This window comes from Rhincodon typus, chromosome 47 (genome assembly GCF_021869965.1).
Source record: "Rhincodon typus isolate 14 chromosome 47, sRhiTyp1.1, whole genome shotgun sequence".
Taxonomy (NCBI): Eukaryota; Metazoa; Chordata; class Chondrichthyes; order Orectolobiformes; family Rhincodontidae; genus Rhincodon; species Rhincodon typus.
Genome location: NC_063378.1, coordinates 961106 through 984103, shown reverse-complemented (window position 1 = coordinate 984103; position 22998 = coordinate 961106). Strand labels below are relative to the sequence as shown.

General features: G+C 42.2%; 1 protein-coding gene across 2 annotated transcripts; it reads left to right on the top strand.

The window, feature by feature from the left end:
• The first annotated feature begins 1138 nt into the window (after positions 1–1138).
• Positions 1139–15472, top strand: LOC109923294. 2 transcript variants are annotated; one of them, XM_048620689.1, is made up of 6 exons: positions 1139–1247; positions 4747–4782; positions 5864–6154; positions 9200–9529; positions 12241–12353; positions 15172–15472. In XM_048620689.1, exons 1-5 carry the CDS (start codon positions 1217–1219, stop codon positions 12348–12350), a joined length of 798 nt encoding a protein of 265 aa, XP_048476646.1. In that variant the 5' UTR covers positions 1139–1216; the 3' UTR covers positions 12351–12353; positions 15172–15472. The 2 variants fall into 2 exon arrangements, with proteins under 2 accessions (XP_048476646.1, XP_048476647.1); XM_048620690.1 differs by lacking the exon at positions 15172–15472 and adding an exon at positions 13032–13159.
• The last annotated feature ends 7526 nt before the right edge of the window (positions 15473–22998 follow it).

The following is a 22998-nucleotide window of genomic DNA, read 5'->3' as shown; positions in this document are numbered from 1 at the left end:
AGGAGTTGCAAATGGTTCTGAACATTGTGCAATCATTGGCAAACATCCCATATCTGACATTGTGATGGAGAGAAGGTCATTGATGAAGCAACTGAATTGAAAGTATTGAATAAACCTGCAACATGAATAATTCAGCCAGTGTTCTGATCATTGAATTGAAAGGTGAAAGGGTGTTATTTCTTTAAAATGGAATGTTATTAAAATAAGATCAATATGGGTGAGATATAACAAAGTAAGTTCAATTCGTCATGAACATATATTAGGACAGAATGAATCTTCCCCTGACCTGGAACCCATTTTGACAACTGCAGTTCTAATTCCAGAATTCCAAATTTCTGGCCATTATCATTAAAACAAAAACATAAATAGACATAGAGCATGAAGAAGGAGCCAGTAGGATATGATTTTCCAACACAATACACATCGTACGTTACAGTTTAACTGCAATTCTGCAGTTCAAGAAGGCAGCTCAGTACCACCTTCTCAACGGCAACTAGGGATGGGTAATAATTACTGACCAGGAGTTAATTTAAAAAAAAAATACGTCTCAGGGAGATGGATATACACGAGGGTAACATGAGAAATGTGCAATCAGCTTTCCTTCCCATGAGTAAACACTTTGTTACTCAAATTTATAACAGCATATTATGCAGCACTTCAGATTTGCAATGATGCAAACTGAATGGGATTCAGATACACCTTAAATATACATTAAACAATGCATGTTCATTTACAGTCAGTATTTGTGATTTTAGGACACTGATGTGGTCCTTGTGGCTTCTAACCACTGGGTAAGGGTAATGTTGCCATAGTCCTACTCTCTCACTCAAGAGAGAGATGATTTGGGGTGAGTTTAACCTGAGATTAACCAGCCTCAAGTGTGGGGTAAGGTGGAGAAGGTAGGAACTTCATCCTGACCTCAGCTGGCTGTGAGAACTGGCAGAAGGACCTTCGGGCTCCCACTTCCACGCACTGATTCTGTGCTGACTGCTCAACAATATGGTCTTTTTTTTTGACAATAACCTGACTCACCCGAACATGGGAGATAGAAATTGCATTTTAAAACCACATGACAACTTGCATTGCCATCTCAGTTCCTATTTGAACTTGCTCAATACAGACTGTTATCTTCCAACCAGTCAGAAACTCAAGCAGCAAATGAAAACAACTCACAGATCTCAACGTCCAAAATATTGGGTGGGAATTTCATTGGAAAATGTTCACTTTTTCAATCTTTCTTGCAATCGGTGAGTAGTGAATCCTCACAGTTTGTTTGTTTACTACCTAGAAGATTACTCTAAATAATAAGTGACTTTGCATAATTGAGGAACTGGTCAGTTGTGGAAGTCCATCAAAAGAGTTTAGCTTGCTGCAACTTTTTAATGAATACCTTCGACTATTGTAGCCCCATGTTATGAATATTAAAATGTTTGTCCCATTGACCTAGCTTGTTCTCTTAAAATCCGACAAACTTCATAACAAATTTTAAAGATGAATGAGGAGAAAAGTGAACTGATCAAGGCTAACTACAGTAAAACAAAAGAACATGACAAGGGATACATATATAGACCAGTAATCCTGACTGAGCATGAAGTGGACAAAATCAGAATCAATAATATATGGGAGGGGAAGAGAGATGTCTTTGGAAACTGATGAATTTCTAGCAGATGAGTTGACTTGCTTTTTTATGAATAGGGATCGATCACATTGAAGTGACCACACAATTTGATCGCAGAAATTCATTTAACGACTGAAGGAAGAATGCAGGCTGATATGTGGTCAAGGGAAAAATAAATGGACTCAGAAACTGTGGGACAGAGTGAGAGCGAATGTTACTCTGCGGGAGGCTGAAGCGATTAGGATATATAGAAACGTCTCGACAGATAAGGAAATGTATTGGCATGATGAAGAATATTTGAATTGAGGCAGACAGGTCTCAGGGATTATTTCTGAGAGATAAAAAGCGGAGTGAGGTGATGGTAGAAATGTGTGGAAGCCATTTCTGAGGCCTTCACATTCTTGAATTTGAATCAATATCACTTCGGGAGCTTTGGGTCAGCAATGATTCCATTGAAGAGGGCAGCAGACTCAAGAGGCCAAATGTCCTATTTGTGCAACAATTTGGAATTGTGATCATTTACCCCGTCATCCAAATTGTTTATAAAAGTTGAGAAAAGCATTCCTCCTGAGAATGATTCATTCATTCATCGTCTCTGCTTTCTCTATACCGAGCAATTTCTAAACTATATGATTCACTCCACCCAGTCCTAAGAGCTGTGCTTATATTTGTTGACATCCTGTGTGGGATCTTCTGAAAAGCTTTCTTAAAGCTGAGTAAATTCTCTATTTTCTATTTATTGATGCTGCATGGAATCTCCTCAAAATGCTCCATCGGTTTTGTCAAGCAGGATTGCCATTTAATACACCTATTTTGGCGCTGTGCAATTTTGCCATTCTTTACTCCATGCTCAGTTACCAGATTCTCAATCATGGAGTCTAACATGTTCTCTATTGTGGTCATCAAGCTAACCAAGGTCTCCATTAAACCCTTTGCTTCATTATTTAAGAGATTATGTTTGAGTCAGAAAGCCATTTCCAGAATTAATAGAATTAAGAAAGATAGCCAACAATGTAGTAATTTAGGTGTCTTACACATTTCTTCACCACCCTGGCATTAACTTCAGCTACTTGAAGATATTCCTCAATCTTCACTCCCCCAATTTTTGTATCAACTACCATTTTACTCATTATATTTCTTTCTTGCAACATCTCTGCAATTTCTTCAGCACATTGTACTGTTAGGTATCACTTCCACCTGGATCATTTTCCTTGAGGGTTAAACAGGTTAGACTCCACACACTGGAGTTTAGAAGAATGAGTAGTAATCTCATTAAACAATGCAGGATTCTTAAGGGGCTCGACAATTCCCAAACCAGTCTATTTAATCCAGCCAGGCCTATGGGCTCTACTTCAATTTGTTGACACTCAGTGTGGGATCTTATGAAAAGCTTTCTGAAAAATCTTGAGAGGATGTTTCTCCCTTATGGAAGAGTCTAGGACTAGAGGGCATAGCTTCAGAATAAAGGGGTTGAGAATAAAGAGATATGGAGGAATTTCTACTCTCAGAGGATTTTGTAAGTATTTGGAACAACTCACTGCACACAGCTGTGTGAGGGCAGAGCCCTTGTGTATATTTATTGATGAAACAGAAAGATTCTTCGTCCACAGAGGAATGAAGTGTTACAGTGAAAGGGCATGAAGCAGACCTGAGGAATGTCGGATCAGCCATGATCCAATTGAATGGCAGAACAGGCTCGAGAGGCCAAATGACCTATGTCTGTTCTTGTTTCTTATGGTCTCTATGACCTTATGCAAGACCAACAACTGCACTTTCATGTTTACTAGTGTAATGTTTCCTACCCTTACCTGCTATGGGTTCACATTTATGGTGTCTTTGTTTTCCTTTCAGTGTATCATTAAAACCTTTACTGTCCATCTTTGTATTCATCACTTGCTCGAATTTGTATTGTTTTCCTTCTCCCTAACAGTTTCTTGGTTATTTTACACTGGGTCCTAAATTATTCCTAATCTTCAGGCCTCTCAATGTTTCTGGCAGTCTGATAATCCCCTTGCTTTCAACTCATGAAATTTAGATATCTTTCATAAATCTTGATAAATCCACCATTCGCTTTGGAATTTTGTATGTTACATGAATGGGCATTTGTCGTGGAACCTTAAGTTTACAACTTTGCCTATCTCCTCTTGACAATTTTGTTCATTTTCAAAATTTGCTCCAGACAACCCGTTCCTTAGATATGTATATTTTCTTACGTTCAGCTTTAAGATGAATGGTGTTGTTTTCAATTTGAAATAAAATTCTGTGATAGTATGGTCACTGTTTTGCAAATTTCTATGATATTATGGATACTATTTCCCACAGATTCATCAAGAGAACAGATAATAATTTAACCCTTTCTCATTACAAAATATTAAATCCAACCTGGTACAATCCCAGATTGCTGCCAAAATGTATTAGTCCAAGGAAACAACTTGTGCGCACGCCAGGAATACATCCTCCACCACATCAATAATGACTTCATTATTTGAGTCTACATGCAAATTGAAATTGCTCATTTTTACTTTATTAACTACATTAAATGCATCACTCATTTCTTGATTGTAGCATGCCCAAATTTTGTAGTATAAGTTTGGTGCTCAATAAATAATACACACCAACAATTGTTTCCCCCTCTCTTTCCAGTCTGAACCCAAAATGATCAACATCCTTTTGCTTCAGTCACAGTTCCTCAGACTAATAGATTTTTGTTTTCCATATTTTGTGAGTTAGCCCAAGTCCCATATGTTTTTGTCTGTTTCTTATCAATGCAGACTGTCCTGTCAGAGTGGTGATGAGATAGGTATGTACAATGTTACACTAACATTATTTATAATCAACTCTTGACCTCAAAACCTGAAGACTTCTGGTTTGTGCATCCAAGGCATTCAAATCAACATGTCACCAAAACTGTCTGAAGGAATGCCTGTTACAACTCAACTTGAAGCATCCTTAACTTACATTACACCAATTTATACTATCTTGACCCCTATCTTGCAATAATATTACACTCCCTTCTCACACCTCCCACCATCATGTGTCACCAACTGAAATTAGCATCTCTGTCTGTCTCCAGATTTGTAAAAAGTAAAACATTTATATTCATCAATTCTTTCATTGTTTCCCACTAGTTCTTTCCCATGTGCTGGTCAAAATGCAGGAGATATGTGAGTATGAGAATTTAAAATAGAATTGAATTCATTAACATGAAATAAACTTTGTTAATGCTTTTCACTTGATTATCAGATCAATTGATTAGAAACAGCTTAAATAAACCTAACGTTGAATTTGTGTACAGCTTTAGAGACATCATTGTGAAAATTAATCTTCTCACATCTCTTTTTTTCTGTCTGTAATGAAGTGTCCCAGATTAGCTGATTATATTTCCCAGCAGTATACACAATGTGTAGAGGGAGAATTACAATGTTTAAAATGACTGAGGTTGCATTATCTGTTGTTTTAAACTTAATTAAAATGTTATGGCCACCAGAAGCTTAATAAAAAAGTTATAAACATTAGAGTCATACAGTCTTAGAGATCTACAACATAGCCAAAAGCCCTTCGGCCCCTCAGATCTGCTCCAGTCAAACACAGTCACCTCACTTTTCTCTAATCCCATTTTCCCAGCACTTGGCCCATAGCCTTGGAATCGCAAATGCCTCACGTCCCCTCTAAATCTCCTGGTCCTCACCTTCAATCTATGCCACATCTTGGTCATTGATCCGTCCATCAAGGGGGGAGTGTTTCTTCCTGTCTACCCTATCTAAGCCATTTATCATTTTATAAATCTTAATAATGTCCCTCCTCAATCTCTTCTGCTTTAAAGAAAACAACCCCAGGCTGTCCAATCCCTCTTCATCACTAAAACTCTCCAGCCCCCAAGGCAATATCCTGGTAATTCTCCCTCTGCACCCTCTCCCAGTGCTATCACATCCTTCTGATAATGTGGATTCCAGAACTGCACACAATACTCACACTGTGTGGCCTAACCAATGCTTTATACCATCCCAGCATTGCCTCCCTGCTCTTAAGCTCTCGGCTACTAAAGGCAATTATCCCCATACACCTTCGACTAATTTCAAACAGTGATATTTATTTTAAGAATTCAATGCTCCCAGGCAATATCATCTGAAACTGAGTCCATATCACCTTGTAATCATGTGCACTTAAAGTCAGGTTCTTGTAACATGTTCAGCCATTTTGATTAAACATATTATGATGATAAAATGCTTTAATTGCATTTCTCAGGGGATTTTCCGAAGCCGGTTGTGTCTCTGAATCCTTCGTATGAGGTGTTTTTGGGAGGAGAGTCAACATCGGTGAGCTGCAGCTGTCAATGTCCAGTCACAAGTATATGCTCGTGCTACAATTCCAAATGCAGGGAAGCAGAACTTTCTGAAGGACAATGTGAAACATATTTGCATTTAAAAGATTTAAAGAGAGGTAAAACAAGTTACAAGTGTGAATGTTTCTTTGTATTGGAGAATGGAACACGGAAAAGATCAAGATTTACTGACTCCATTCAGATATATGTCGGAGGTATGTCATTAAATCTGTTTCTCCCTGTGTTTGTTGTTTGATTTACTGTTATCAAATGTACCGAGAGACAGTGAAAAGTGTTGTTTCATGTGGTATACAGACAGATTATTCAATACAAAGTGCATCAGTTAAGTAGAACAGAATGCATTATGCAGTGTTAGAGGCACACAGAAGGTGCAGAGACAGATCAGAATTAATATTTGAAAGTTCTGTTCAAAAGTCTGATAACAGTGGGGAAGAAGCTGTTCTTGAATCTGTTTGTAGGTGTACTCAAACTTCTATATCTTCTGCCTGATAGAAGACGGTGGAATAGACTACAACCAGGGTGGGATGGGTCTTTGATTATGTTAGCTGTTTACCCGGGGCAGTGGGAAGTGTAGATGGAGTCAATGAATTGAAGGCTGGTTTGCATGATGCATGAGGTTGTGTTCACGACTCTCTGTAGTTTCTTGCGGTCTTGGGAAAAGCAGTTGTCATACTGCACTGTGATGCTTTCTATGGTGCATCTGTAAAAATTGACGAGTCTTTGTGGACAAACTGAATTTCCATTAACGTCCTGAGGAAGTAGAGATATTGTGGTTTCTTGACGGTCGCATCGACGTGGGTGGACCGGGACAACTGGTTAGTGATCATCACTCTCAGAAACATGACATTCTTGACCATCTCAACATCAGCACCATTGATGCAGACAGGGGCATGCCCTCCACTCCGCTTCCTGAAGTCAATATCCAGGTCCTTCATTTTGGGTGGATGTTGATGGAGAGATTTCTGTCTTTACACCATGTACATAATCTCCTTCCTGTATTCTGTCTCACCATTGTTTCAGCTTCAACCTACAACAGTGGTGTCATCAGCAAACTTCAAAATGGAGTTGGGTCAGAATTTGGCCACACAGTCATGAGTGTATAAGGAGTATAGCAGGAGACCGAGTATACACTGGTGTTGAGGATTATGGTGGAGGAAATGTTGTCACCATTCCGACTGATTGCAGCCTATGGATCAGGAAGTCAAGGATCTAATTACAGAGGGGGAAGTTAAAACCTAGGTCTCAGAGTTGAGAGATGAGTATGCTTGGAATTATGGTGTTGAAGGTGGAACTGCAGTCAATAAATAGGACCCTGACATAGGTATCCTTGTTATCCAGATGTTCCAGGGATGAGTAGGGCCAGGGAGATGGTGCCTGATGTGGACCTGTTGCACTGCAAAGGAGCAAGGGAATTGGTCGGCTGGAGTTGATGTGAGCCATGACTAACCTCTCGAAGCACTTCATAATTATGGAGGTCAGAGCCACCAGGTGATAGTTATTGACACATGCTGCATGATTGTTCTTCGGCACCGGGATGATGGTGGCCTTTTGAAGCAGGTGGGAGCCTCACATCATGGTAAGGAGAAATTAAAGATATCAGCAAATGCTCCTGCCAGCAGGTCCACACAGGATCGGAGGGCACAGTGGGGTCTCCATCTGGGCCAGTCATTTCTCATGGGTTCACACGCACACAGGCAGATCTAAACTCTGTGAAGTTGACTGTTGGTAGAGGTGCATCCGAGACTGTTGGGATATCTGACATTTTTTCACTGACCTTCTGTTCAAAGTGAATGTAAAATGCATTGTCTCGATCGCGTAGGGACGTCCTGTTGTCCTCAATTCTGTTCAACTTCACTTTTTAGCCCGTTATGTTGTATAAGCGTTACTACAACGAACAGTGTCCATCTGGTTGGTCTGGGCCTCAAGCTTTTGGTATTGACTGTTGGTGTCTCTGATGACCTTACGAAGGTTACACTTAGATTTCCTATATATCAGGGTCGCCTGACTTGAATCCTTCAGATCTGGATTTCAGTGGGGACTGGATCCCCTGGTTTATCCATAGCTTCTGGTTGGGGAAGATTTGGATTAACTTCTTTGGCAAACAGTCTTCTACACACTTACTGATGAAGTCTGTATCAGTAGTGACATACTCATTTATGTTGGTAGCTGAGTTCTTTGCATATGGACCAGTCCAATGACTATAAACAATTCCATAGAAGGTCTTTCGTTGCCTCAGACTTACTCTGAACAACTTTGTGTACTGGGTCCTCATGTTTCAATTTCTGCTTGTAAGACGGGAGATGGAGCACAGCGTTGTGATCTGATTTTCCAAATGCTGACAGGGGATGGAGCAGTAGGCATCTTTGATGATTTTATAACAATAGTCAGGGATGTTTTCGGTGCTCTAGTAGGACAGGAGAAGTGTTGATGATATTTTGGGAGCACGTTCCTGAGGTTGGCCAGATTGAAGTCATCGACTACAAGGCCTCGGGGTTTTGCATCTCAAGGCTGTTTATAGCATTGTGCACTCCATCAAGTGCACCCTCCACTTTCGCATGGGGTGGGATGCAAACCACTGTCAGCAATCACTAAATTGATGGGCCCCAACGTCAGTCTCAGTGCGGCCCATTGGAGGCTTTGCAAAGTGATCAATTTTGGATTTTACGAGGTTTCATAGTCACAGTTACTGAATACAGACTATCAGCTATTTGTACCAATTTTCTAAGAGTTTATTGAGAAGCAGCAATTTCAATTTAGTGTAATCCTTAAATAGGCAAAGGAAGGACATATACGACGCGTGGGCCAGATGCAAACTCTTTCCCTGTCCTGGGGTCATTCTGTAGAATGGTATGGAGCCAGCACACTTCCACATCCCAGTGATCCTGTGGAGCTGCCTGGTATTATATTGTATTAATGAACTGCTATAAAGTGCGAAGCATTTATGATAAGCCCACCACAGTGCATTTCTTGTAATTAAGGAAAATATATTTCACTCAAGACTAACATTACATTGTGTTGTGTATTAAAGTATGATATAGAATGATGTCATTTAGGTTATTTTTCATACAACATATTACATGCAATATGTTATATATTTGATTTGAGAATTGTTGCTGTTAAGATCTCTCTCTGGACTTTGCAATTGTTTTCTTCTGCACCTTTCTCCTTTCAAGTGTCCTGCTTTAATAAGTATATTTAAATGTTTTTGTAAATATATTTATTTTAACATGATGTAACAGATGAACTCTCCAAACCGACGATCCAAGTGCTCTCAGATTCCGGTTTCAATTCAAGTGGGGACTATGTTGTGATTTCCTGCAAAGGTGATATTCGCCCCAGAGGAGGAATATTCTACTTGTTCAACAGTCGCAGGAATTATTTTACACATGAACATCATGTGTCTGGTCTTGAAGATACGACAGTCTTTACAATCAATGTCCATGAACAGACTTCTGTAGGAAATTACAGTTGTCGATATCAAACAGAGGTTCATGGACATTTTACCATTTCCCCATCCAGCCAATTTGTTGCAGTTGTGAAGAAAAGAAAGGAGGATCACACATCAAAAGGTGACTACATGTTCTTGTGTCTCAAAGTCTTCCTCATTTTCATAAATACATACGGATAATAGAAACTGCCAGTTTAATATCATCCAGTTGATACTTAGAAAAAGACAGTTTGATGATTAAAGGTGCTTCATGTTTTAAGCTTGTCTTATCCACGTTTCAACTTGTTACAAGCTCGTCAAAGATCTGAGCGTATGTTTGGAGTCATAGAGACATACATCAAAGCCCAACTTGTCCATGCCAAACAGATATCCTCAATTAATCTGGGATAACAAGGTGTAGAGCTGGATGAACACAGCAGGCCAAGCAGCATCAGAGGAGCAGGAAGGAGAAGGGTCTAGGCCCGAAACATCAGCCTTCCTGCTCTTCTGATGCTGCTTGGCCTGCTGTGTTCATCCAGCTCTACACCTTGTTATCTCAGATTCTCCAGCATCTGCAGTTCCTACTATCTCCTCAATTAATCTATTCCCGTTTACCACTATTGGGCCTATATCCCTTGAAACACTTCTTGTTCACATACCCATCCAGATGCCTTTTAAATGTTGTAATTGTACCAGCCTCCTCCGTTTCGACTGGCAACTCATTCTACACACGCACCACCTTATGCGTGAAAAATTTGCACCTGAGGTCCCTTTTAAATCTTTCCTCTCTCACCTTAAACCTATGCTTCCTGCCCTGGAGAGTAGTTCTTGGCTATTCACCCCATCCATGCCCCTCATGATATTTATAAACCTCCATAAGGTGACCCCTCAGCCTCTGAAGCTCCAGGGAAAGTAACACCATGCTGACATCTCCCTATGGCTCAAACTTCCAACTCTAGTAACATTCTTGTAAATCTTTTCTGAATGCTTTCAAGTTTAACAACATCTTCCCTACAGAAGGTCAACCAGAATTGAATGCATTATTGCAAAAGTCACCAGAAAATTCCTGGACAGCTGCAACATGATATCCCAAATCCGAGACTCAATGCACTGACCAATGAAGACAAAGATACCAAATGCCTTCCTCACTATCTACCTGTGATTCCACTTTCAAGAAGAACTATGAACCTGCAGCCCAAGATCTCTTTGTTCAGCAACACTTCCCAGGTCTTTACCATTTGAGTATAAGTCCTGCTCTGATGCTTGTTAGCAAAATGCAACGGCTCACATTTATCTAAATTAAACTCCATCTGCCACTTGTCGGACCATCAGCCCATCTGATCAATGTCCCACTGCACACTGAAATAACGTTCTGCACTGTCCACTACACCTCCAACTTTGGCATCATCTGCAAACATACTAACTGGACATCCTGTGTTGTATAAGCCCCTTCATCTCACATTTATCTCAGCTCTAATGCATGCAGACACAAACTTTACAACATTTCCTCACAAGAAGTGTTCCGCCCAACACATTCCACTCTCAATACAGATGAAGCAAACATAGAACATAGATGCAGGAGTAGGCCATTCTGCTCATTGAGCCTGCACCACCTTTCAATATGATTATGGCTGATCATGCAATTTCAATATTCCCCTCCCATATCGCTTTCTCTCCATGACCTTTGATCCCTTCAACCACAAGGGCCATGTCCAGCTCCCTCTTCAATATATCTAACAAATGAGCCCCAACAGCTTCCTGTGGGAGAGAATTCCACAGGTTCACAAAATCTCTGAGTAAAGAATTATTCCTCATCTCAGCCCTGAATGGTTTACCCGTTGTTCTTAAACTGCAAACCCTAGCTCTGGGCTTCCCCAACATCAGGAACATTCTTCCTGCATCTATCCTGTCCAACCCAGAGGAACAGAGGAATCTTGGGGTGTTTGTCCACAGATCCCTGAAGGTGGCAGGACAGGTTAATAGGGTGGTTAAGGAGGCATATGGGACACTAGTCTTTATCAGTCGAGGCATAGATAATAAGAGCGGGGAGGTGATGTCAGAGCTGGACAGGACTTTGGTGAGGCCACAGCTGGAGCACTGTGTTCAGTTCCGATCCCCGCACTTAATGACTGTGCTGATTGCACTGGAGAGGGTGCAGAGGAGATGACCAGGATGTTGCCTTGGATGGAGCATTTTAGCGATGAAGAGAGGCTGGATAAACTTGAGTTGTTTTCTTCAGAGCAGAGAAGTTTGAGGGGGACCTGATAGATGTGTGTCAGATTATGAGGGGTATGGATGGTGGTTGGGGAGGTGGGGGGCAGAGGAAGCAGCTGTTCACCTTCATCAAAAAGCTCCCTGACCCTCAAATGGCTTTTGTAGATTGACGTTCGTGGAGGTCTGGAGTGCACTGCCTGGGAGGGTAGTTGAGGCAGGAAACGTCACAACCTTTTCAAAATTACTTTGATGAGCACTTGAAGTGTCATAACATTCAAGGTTATGGGGCCTAGTGCTGGAAATATGGGACTGGTGCAGGTGGTTGTGTAGGTTTAGGCTGCACAGAATCGATGGGTCGAAGGGCCCTATTTGTACTTTATGTATTCTGCGTTCTGTAAATCCCTTCCATCTAGCAATTCAGGAAAATCCTAACCCTCCCTTTCCTTGATGTTGTGGAAAAGAAGTAACATTGTAATACTTCCACCCTGATTCTAACGCATTGGCCCTCAATGTAACTGTTTAAACGTTGGCCGTCTCTGCAATGAGGATGTCAATGTTCCTCTGCTCCTCAATCATTTCTGTCAGCCTCTCGAGCTCCCTAACACTCCCAATCTAAACTGGATTAATCTCCTTGCACAGAACAAGATCACACCGCGGTGACATTGGTACATCTCTGCCTCAGTGTGTTCGTGCTCATTCTGATGGCGGTCATCATTTTGTCGAACATTTTGCAAGCGGCTTGCCACTAGCAGGTAAAATTGCCATTGCTGCTTCTGGTTTGAATCTTCGATGTTCCCTGACACTTGCTTCTATTCTCTGCCTTGGCGCATTCACCATTATATTGGCAGGCAGTTAGCTGGGCAGCTGGTTTCCTAATGCAGAACAATACCAAGAGCATGGGTTCAATTCCCACACTGGCTGAGTATACCATGAAGGGCTCTCTATCTCCATCTCGTCCCTCACTTGAGTCGTTGTCATCCTCAGGTTAAAACACCACACAGTCCTCTCTCTCTAATGAGACAGTCGCCCCATGATGCATTGGGACTATGCCCAGCACAAAGGTCTTTTAAGTGTTGTAACTGTACCTGCGTCTATTACTTCCTCTGGCAGTTCATTCCATATACACACCACACTCTATGTGAAAAAAGTGCCCCTCGTGTCTTGTTTAAATCTTTCCCTTCCACCTTAAACCTATGCCCTCTAGTTTTGATCTCCCCTACCCTAGGGAAAAGACTTGGCTATTCACCTTATCTATGCCTCTTGTAATTTTAAAAACCTCTACAGTTTCACCCCTAAACCTCCTATGGTCCAGTGGAAAAGCTCCCAGCCTATCCAGCCTCTTCTTATAACTCAAACACTCTCATCCTGGAAACGTCCTTGTAAACCTTTTCTGCACCGTCGCCAATTTAATGATCTCCTTCCTTTCACAGGAAGACCAGAACTACATAAAGTACTCCAAGTGTGGCCGTACCAACAGAATGCATTCGTTCCTCTATCCAAGGCAATTCTACTGCCTATTAATATTGAAGTGCTAACTCATCCTCCACATGAGGAGGTGATGGCTGAGTGGTATTATGGCTCGATTATTAATCTGGAAATTCAATAAATGTTTCAAGGGATAACAAGGTGTAGAGCTGGATGAACACAGCAGGCCAAGCAGCATCAGAGGAGCAGGAAGGCTGACGTTTGGGGCCTAGACCCTGCTTCAGATGTTTCAAGGGAACTGGGTTCAGAAAATGGTGGAATTTAAATTCAATAAAAATGCAAAATCTGGAATTAAGAATTGAAACCTTTGCCAAAAGTCAGAAATCACATAACACCAGATTAGAATCCAACAGGTTTATTTGAAAAGATGGGCTTTCAGAGCCGTACTCTTTCTTCAGGTGTCAGTGAGAGAGCTGGTATCAGACACAGAATTCATAAGTAACAATTCAAAGGCTCATACCTCTGATGTGGATGTATTAATCAAACCTAAGAAGCTGTTAAATCTTAAATCAGTTTGTAGGTTTAATTTGATTAATATGAGTATGTAAATCCCTGAATTCCTTTCAAGTCACTGCTTTGACAGAAATAGATGTTTAACCACTGTAAAGAAGAATTGATATTTTATGTCAGATAATGCATGTTAGGTGTGAGGCCTTGTTTAGAATCCACTTATCTTTTATTTCGAAATCAGACTGTTTTCAAATAAACCTGTTGGACTGTAACCTGGTGTCATGTGATTTCTGAACTTGTCCACCTCAGTCCAACACCGGCACTCCACATCCTAAAAGCCAGTGGAAAAACCCATCTGGTTCACTCATGTCCTTTAGGGAATGAAATTGTCTGGCCGACATGTGACTCCAGACCCACAGCAATGTGGATGACTCTCAAATGTCCTCTGAAATGGCCTAGCCAGGCAACAAGGGACAGGTATTAAATGCTGGCCAGCCAAGGACACCCACTTCCCTCAAAGTTATTTTCTGTAATTTATGCATAAGGACACCCAGATCCCTCTGTGCCAAAGCACTCTGAAGATTCTCCCCATTTAGAGAATATCACCTTTTTAATCTTCCCACCCAAATGGATAACCTTATACTTCACCACATCAAAGTCCATCTGCCAAATGTTGGTCCATTCAACATTCACATCCTTCCTCAAGTAAGGTGACCAACATTGTACACCACAGTTCAGATTCCTGTTAATGGTATCCCCATAGTTTGGTTAATGGTATAATCAGCCCTGGTGATATCCACAAAATGTCAAGGGAAAATGGTTACATTGTCTCTTATCTGACATGGTCATTTCTTTTTGCCACTTTAATAAATATTCGGTCCAACCATACTGGATTTCTGAAGAAAAGCAGAAGTACACTTTAGTTTGTAATACATATCCTCAAGTTCCTGCTGGTTATGTACATGGATGGCTGTAGCAGACACCCCTCTTCCTACCTTAACCCAGACTGCCCATTTACCTATATACTTTCAGAAAACCTTATGGTTCTGTGGGCCTCAAAGTGAAGGGAAGGGATGACCTTTTAGGATTGAGATGAGGAGGAATTTTGTCAGCCAGAGGGAGGTTAATCTGTGGAACTCATTGCTGCAGAGGGCTGTGGAGGCCAAGTCACCCTTGTCTTTAGACAGATGTAGAGAGATACTTGAATAGTCAGGAAATTAACGGTTGTGGGGAGAAGATAGAAGAATGGTGTTGAGAGATCAGCTGTAACCAAATGGCAGAGCAGACTGCAGGGCTGAATGGCCTAATTCTGCTCCTAGGTCTAATGAACTTGCAGTCACATGGCTATCCATGTGACTCATTCCCCAATATAACCTGCTCTACACTGGATCTGCTTATTGCTACATGTTCACTTGTCTGTCATTTCAGGTCATTCCCTGTTCTACGCCATAAGCACAGAATATTCTTCTCTATCCGTGAATGCAGTTAGATACTCATGTGTCAGGGATCCATAAACTGGGCTCCATTCAGAAGACACTTTCATAATGTTTGCAGGAAGCTCACAAGCTAACATTTTCACCTGGAGTGCATATTGATATGACAATACACTGGGTATTTTTTTTTTACTTTTTGCAGGGCAGAGAAAGGATCCGAGAAAACGCACTGTTCATCTCTTCACAACAGGAGTAGGATGTTTGAAGTATGAATCGATTCACTTGCTGTTTCCAGTGTGTTTTCGGAAGATGGGTTACAATTCTGTGCTTTCTGTCACTCCCTGCCAGTTGCTTCACACTTGTGCCTACTCCAAGCTGTTCCCTCTCTCTCCCACACATTCAGAAGGTAGCAAAGCTTCTCATCCAATCGTACAGCGTGGAAAAGGTCCTTCAGCCGATCGAATCTGTATTGCCAAAAACTGTTATAAATCTACAGTAGTCCCACTTTCCAGCCCATTGTGTGGGTTTATTAATGCCCATTTAGGGCAAGGACTTTATCTGGTTGAGCCTTGGTGTGATTCCCGCAGCTGCTTCATAACCCCCTTTCCATGCCCCTTATAATCTTATACACCTCCATCATGTTCCCTGCTCAACTGTTCTAAAGAAAACAATCTGAGCTTATCCAGCCCCTCTGCATTGCTGAAATGTGCCATTCCGGACAACATCCTGGTGAATCTTCTGTCTACCCCTTCCAGCGCATTCTCATCCTTCCTATAATGAACACAGTACTCTAGCGATGGCTTTTGTCTTAACTGCTCCTCTGGGAAATTCGAGGTGGACAACAATTGCTGGCCCAGCCAATGTTGCCCACATCCCATAGCCCAGCATTAAAAATAAGACCATGTGTGATATCAGGTTCCATTGCCATATGATACATCCGCGTATGAAACAGGGTATACAGCAGATGTCCCACCCACCTCCACCTTTTCAAAACCCGTCTTCAATGCTGATTCTCGACTTTGAAGAGCACAGCATCAGTCTGTCTCACCAGGGAACTTGCCCAGGAATTTGTCAGCAACAGTGACTGGTCCAGAATGTATCGGTGTCAAAGTTTGATGTTTGGACCATGTCCTCACTGTCTGACATTTTCACATCCCACTGCTCACTCACAGATAAATCCTGCCTCTTGGTTAGATTGCACATGTCGGTCTGTGCAATGAAAAGGGAGCTTAAGTAAAGGGCAATCTTCTATTGCAAGCATCAATGAGTGATGGTTTGTGGTGCAGTGTTTGAAACCCTAACCTTAGAGCTCAGAAACCTGGGTTCAATGTTCACATTTGCTTCAAGGTAGAGTTATACAGAACAGAAGGGTGGCATGGTGGCTCAGTGGTTAGCTCTTGTGCCTCACAGCGCCAGGACCCCAGGTTCAATTCCACCCTCAGGTGACTGTCTGTGTGGAGTTTGTATGTTCTCTCCGCGTCTGTGTGATCTGGTTTCCTCCCACAGTCTAAAGGTGTGTGAATTAGATGGATTGGCCATGCTAAATTGTTCATAGTGATCAGGGATGTGTAGATTAGGGGATGGGTCTGGGTGGAATGTTCTGAGGGTCAGTGTGGATTTGATGGGCCAAATGACCTGTTTCCACACTGTAGGGATTTGATGATTCTAATTGAACAGAAGTGGCCCTTCAAACCATTCAATTTATATCTAACTGACCAACTAATGAATCTGCATTTGGCCCATTTCTTTGAATGTTATAACATTTCAAGTTCTCATCCAAGTAGCTTTATAAAGTTGGAAGGTTTTCTATCTCAACCACCCTCCCAGGCAGTGCATTCCAGACCTCTAACAGCATCTCGGTGAAGAGTTTTAACTCAAAATCCCAACTAAAGTTCATACCTTTCACTGTAAAATGATGCATCATTTGTTATTGAACCTTGGATTGAAGGGAACAGCTGCTTCATAACCCACCTTTCCATGCCCCTTAATCTTATGCACCTCCATCAGGTCCCCCCTCAACTGCTCTAAAGAAAACAATCTGAGCTTATCCAGCCTCTTTGCATCATTAAAATGCGCCATTCCAGACAACATCCTGGGGAAACTTCTTACTACCCCTTCCAGTGCATTCTCATCCTTCCTATAATGCAGAGATTGGAACTGCACACAGTACTCTAGCGATGGCCGAACCAGAACCAGCTCCAAAATCACATCCTTGCTCTTATAATCAATGCCTCAAATGATAAAGGCAAGTGTCCCATATGACTTGTAACCACCCCATTAAACAACACTGCCTCCTTCAGGTATCTGTGGATAAACACACCAAGATCCCTTGGTTCCTCTGAGCTTCCTAGTGTCCTGCATTCGTTGAGTACATCCTTGTCTTGTAGCTTCTTCCAACATGCATTACCTCCCATTTTTCAGGCTTCAACTCCACCTTCTTTTTTATTCATTCACAGGACGAGGGCGTCACTGGCTAGGCAGCATTTATTGCCCATCCTTAATTGCCTAGAGAACAGTTGAGAGTCAACTACATTGCTGCAGGGCTGGAGTCACAAGTTGGCTAGACCAGGTAAGGATAGCAGATTCATTCCCTAAAGGGCATTAGTGAACCACATGGGTTTTTCCTGACAATCGACAATGGATTCACAGTCATCATTAGATTGTTAATTCCAGTTATTTATTGAATTCAAATTCTGCCATCTGCCATGGTGGGATTTGAACCCAGGTCTCCAGAACACGATCATGGGTCTCTGGATTAACAGTCCAGCAATAATACCACTAGGCCATCGCCTCCCATTGTTCTGCACATCTGACCAATCTGCTTATATCCTCCTGCAACCTAACACCTTCTTCCTCACCGTCAACCACCCAGCCAATACTCATGTCAGCCACAAACTTATTTATCATCCACAGCCCAGTCCATCACACAAATTAGCCTTCCATCCACTGACTCCATCTGTACTTCCTGCTACCCTGGGAAAGCAGCCAATATAATCAAAGACCCCTGCCACCCCGATTATATTGACTTCCACCCTCTTCTGTCAGGCAGAGGATGCAAAAGTTTGAAACAGTTACCTGGGAGGGTAGTTGAGGTCCTCCCAACTTTATAAAGCTACTTGGACAAGAACTTTGAAACAGATCCCAACACATCCCAACAGATTCAAGAGCAGCCTCTTCCCTGCTGTTATCAGACTTCTGAACAGACCGTGCAAATTGTAAAGTTGGTCTCTCTCTGCACCTTCTAAGCAGCTGTAACACTATATTCTGCATTCTGTTCTATTACCCTCATGTACTTTGTATGGTAACATCTGCCTTTACTGTTTTCATTATATCTCGGTACATGTGTCAATAATAAATCAAATCAAATATCATCCCCCCCACATTCCCCTCCACCTCATTTAGGAATGTCATATTCAAGACATGCACCTAAATGTGGTTTAAGGACTTTTCGGAGCAGGCTACTCCTTCTTGTGATCTATGGAGCTTCAGACTGTCCTGCCCTTTAACCTTAAGTTGCTGGTTTCTGGGGGACATTTGTTAGTGGCATCTCTGACCGACACCATTTACAGCTCACTGTGAGACAGCAGGATTTCATGGCAGTTCCATAGGCACATGCCGTGAGCAGAGGGGAATAAGAAGCTCTGTTCAGCACATGTCGTTTGGAATGTGGAGGAGATCCAATCTCAGTTTTGCTTGTTCCAAACTGCCAGGAGATTCTTCAGCAGCTTTCCACGGGGCCTTGTGTCAGTGAAAATGAAACACAGATCAAACAGGAGGCTTTGATAAGTAACCAGGGGCAAGCGGCTGAATGATCCACATTGACAAGTGTATGAACAGGGTTGGACTGCTGAGAGTGGTTGGAATTGAACACATGTTTCTCTGTTTACATCTATTGCATTCTTTCTCTTTCACTGCCACTGTATATGTCGTTCCAACTCTCTCTCTGTCATTTCTCTTTCTCTGCACTGCTAGCCCCCCAGTCCCAGGGATCATCCCAGTGAACCTTCTCTGAACTGCCTCCGATTAAATGATGTGTTTCCTTAAATAAGGGGAGCAAAACTGCTCACAGTGTGCCAGATGTGGTATCGCCAGAACATTGTATAGTTGCAATAAGTCTTCCCCACTCTTATACACCACCCTCTTGAAGTATGGGCCAACATTCTATTAGCCCTTCCTAATTACCTGCTGCCCCCTGTGTGCTAGCTTTCAGTGTTTCATGGCATGCCTTTGCGCCCACCTCCTGCAAGCTTCTTTGCGTTATTTGGCATCAGTGGCCTTGAAAATCGATTTTATTATTCTGTTCACATGCTGGTTGCCTATGTTGTAGCTGTATTGATTCTGAAACATGACAAGGGTCAATTTGGATCAATAAATGGATTCTAATGGACCAGGTTACATTTTCAAACAGCCTGCAATGTGACACTGAGTAAGGGAGTAAGAGATAGTAGGAACTGCAGATGCTGGAGAATCTGAGATCTGAAGAAGGGTCTATGCCCAAAACGTCAGCCTTCCTGCTCCTCTGATGCTGCTTGGCCTGCTGTGTTCATCCAGCTCTACACCTTGTTATCACACAAGGTGCACAGTCACTTTCCCATTTCAGTTCAACATTAATTAGTTGCATAAGTGGAGTCTTGTCACACTGCACCAGATGAGACTGGCTCACGAGTGGATGGTATAATCTCACACTATTACATGCATTACTCACAACCCCAAATATTTTTGAAAGATGCTTTTGGCAAAAGAATTCTCTCCAGTTTTGTGCATCAGGCAGAACTCCAAAATGTTCCCAGAGGCTTGAGACCCTCAAAACCTGACATAATTTGTTATTCTAGCACAAGACTCATTTAGACTTTCCACTTTGCCTGGATGTCATTGTCAATATTATTTTGTTTGCTCTCTTTCAAAAGAAGAAATTCATACTAACCCTTTAGCTTTCCCTTGGGCATGGATTATGTCCTGATATAGTTTGAACAAAGAACAAAGAACAAAGAAAATTTGGAATGTGGAGTTTTGCTTGTTCCAAACTGCCAGGAGATTCTTCAGCAGCTTTCCACGGAGCCTTGTGTCAGTGAAAATGAAACACAGATCAAACAGGAGGAACAGGCCCTTCAGCCCTCCAAGCCCGCGCCGATCCAGATCCTCTATCTAAACCTGTCACCTATTTTCCAAGGATCCGTATCCCTCTGCTCCCTGCCCATTCGTGTATCTATCTAGATACATTTTAAATGATGCTACCATGCCCGTCTCTACCACCTCCGCTGGCAACGCATTCCAGGCACCCACCACCCTCTGCGTAAAGAACTTTTCATGCATATCTCCCTTAAACTTTTCCCCTCTCACTTTGAAATCGTGACCCCTAGTAATTGAGTCCCCCACTCTGGGAAAAAGCTTCTTGCTATCCACCCTGTCTATACCTCTCATGATTTTGTAGACCTCAATCAGGTCCCCCCTCAACCTCCATCTTTCTAATGTAAATAATCCTAATCTACTCAACCTCTCTTCATAGCTAGCACCCTCCGTACCAGGCAACATCCTGGTGAACCTCCTCTGCACCGTCTCCAAAGCATCCACATCCTTTTGGTAATGTGGCGACCAGAACTGTACGCAGTATTCCAAATATGGTCGAACCAAAGCCCTATACAACTGTAACATGACCTGCCAACTCTTGTACTCAATACCCCGTTCGATGAATGAAAGCATGCCGTATGCCTTCTTGACCACTCTATTGACCTGCGTTGCCACCTTCAGGGTACAATGGATATGAACACCCAGATCTCTCTGTGCATCAATTTTCCCCAGGGCTTTTCCATTTACCATACAGTTCGCTCTTGAATTGGATCTTCCAAAATGCATCATCTCGCATTTGCCTGGATTGAACTCCATCTGCCATTTCTCCGTCCAACTCTCCAATCTATTTATATTCTGCTGCATTCTCTGACACTCCCGTTCACTATCTGCTGCTCCACCAATCTTAGTTATCGCTCTTGTAATGATGTAATCAGGAAGGCTGATGGAATATTGGCCTTTATTTCGTAGGGATGGAGTATAAAAGTAGGGAGGGAGGGAAGGGTCACTGCACCCAAAACATTAACAAAGATTTTTCTTCACCGACACTGGAAGCTAGCACAACAGGGGGCAGCAGGTATTTAGGAAGGGCTAATACAATGTTGGTCCATACTTCAAGGGGATGGAGTATAAGCGTGGGGAAGACTTATGCAACTGTACAATGTTCTTAGGATACCACACTTGGACCTGGTGAGCTTTTCCAGCAATTTCTGTTTTTGTTTCTTATTACAACTGTACAAAGTTTTGGAGAGACCACACCTGGAACACTGTGAGCAGTTTTGCTCCCCTTATTAAAGCAAAGATATCATTTTATTGGAGGCAGTTCAGAGGAGGGTTCACTAGGATGATCCCTAGGATGCAGGGATTGTCTTCGGAGCGAGGGCTATACAGATTGGCACAGAAATAAGTGCTGGAGAAGCTCAGTAGTTCGGAAGCATCTGTATAGAGATAAAAACAGAGTTAATGTTTCAAGTCCAGAACACCATCAGAAATAGGACTGGGAATAAGCCCTTAGGTCCCTCGGGCCAAGTCCATGATTAAATAGGATCAGGTCTGATCTGATAATTCTCATGTTCATTTCCCTGCCCTTTCTCTTGACTCCCTGACTGATTAAGAATCTATCTATCTCAGCCTTAAATGTACACAAGGACTCTGCCTCTCACACACAGGCTCTCCGTGGAATGGAGTTCCAAAGACTCACATTCGTCAGGGAGAAGAAATTCTTCCTCATCTCAGTCTTCAAAGAGTGCCTCTTTATTCTGACACTGTGCCCTCTGGCCCTAGACTCTCCCATGAGGGGAAACAACCTCCCAGCATTGACCCTGTAAAGCCCCTATATGTTTCAAAGAGATCACTTCTCATTCTTCCAAACTCCATTGAGTCTCAACCTGTTTAAACTCTGACCTCCGTTATCCTAGCTACAGTTATATGTTGTGACCTGTCCTGTAATCTGACATGAAGTTACCTGCGTTGACCACATAAGGGAGGTTTTATGGTTGTCTCTAGACATACTGGCACCATTATCACTTCCTATGGAGTTTGATTTGTGGCTGTTTTCGATGTGGAATAACCACTGGGTCATTCTTCACCAGTGATACACCATTAGCTGGGATCGAATATTGTGATCACGGTTTGGTCAATTCATTGGCTGAGTGCCAGAGAGGTTTCTGGAAGAAAAACTACACTTTGAGATGAAAGTAGCCAGAACAAAGGATTGTGCAGGAGTGAGCCCTCAAGACCAACATTTGAGAAGTACGTGGGTGAAGTTATCTTCAGCGAAGACAAAGAACCACAAGGTGACATTTGCACTGAGGGCAAAGTCGGTCACTTCAGTCAAATCGGATTCATATTTGTTTCAAGCCAAAGTTATAAATTTAGAGATTCAGTGAAATGTGAATTAAATTCAAGTGAGATAAAGTCAAATGAAGTGCATTAAAGTTGACGTTAATTTAGATAAAGTAAGAAGTTGATAAAATAACAGATCTGTTTGATATTGATACCAAGAGAGTGAACCAAAGAAGGGCTTGTTTAATTAATTTCTAAATCAAATCCCTCTCTGTTTCACACTAGGGAGGAACACCTGGCAGAAAGGTCAGATACTTTTTTGGTTAAAAGCTCTTCATGTCCCACAGAAACGGTCTGAAAATGAGCAACAATGTGGAATGGACAACATTTTCTGTCCTTGTTAGTGATGCCCACATCCTATCAAAGAACAAAGAGAAAAGAACACAGTGGAGGAAAATATTCTCCAACCAGATTCCCTGCAGTGCAGATAGAGGCCATTCAGCCCATCAGGTTTGCACTGGTGCTTCAATAGTACCCCACGTACCTCATCTGACACAATGGGGCAATTTAGTATGGCCAGTCCACACAACCTGCACATTTTTGGACTATGGGAGGAAACCAGAGCACCCAGAGGAAAACCACACAGACAGCCACACAAGGTTAGAATCGAACCAGGTGT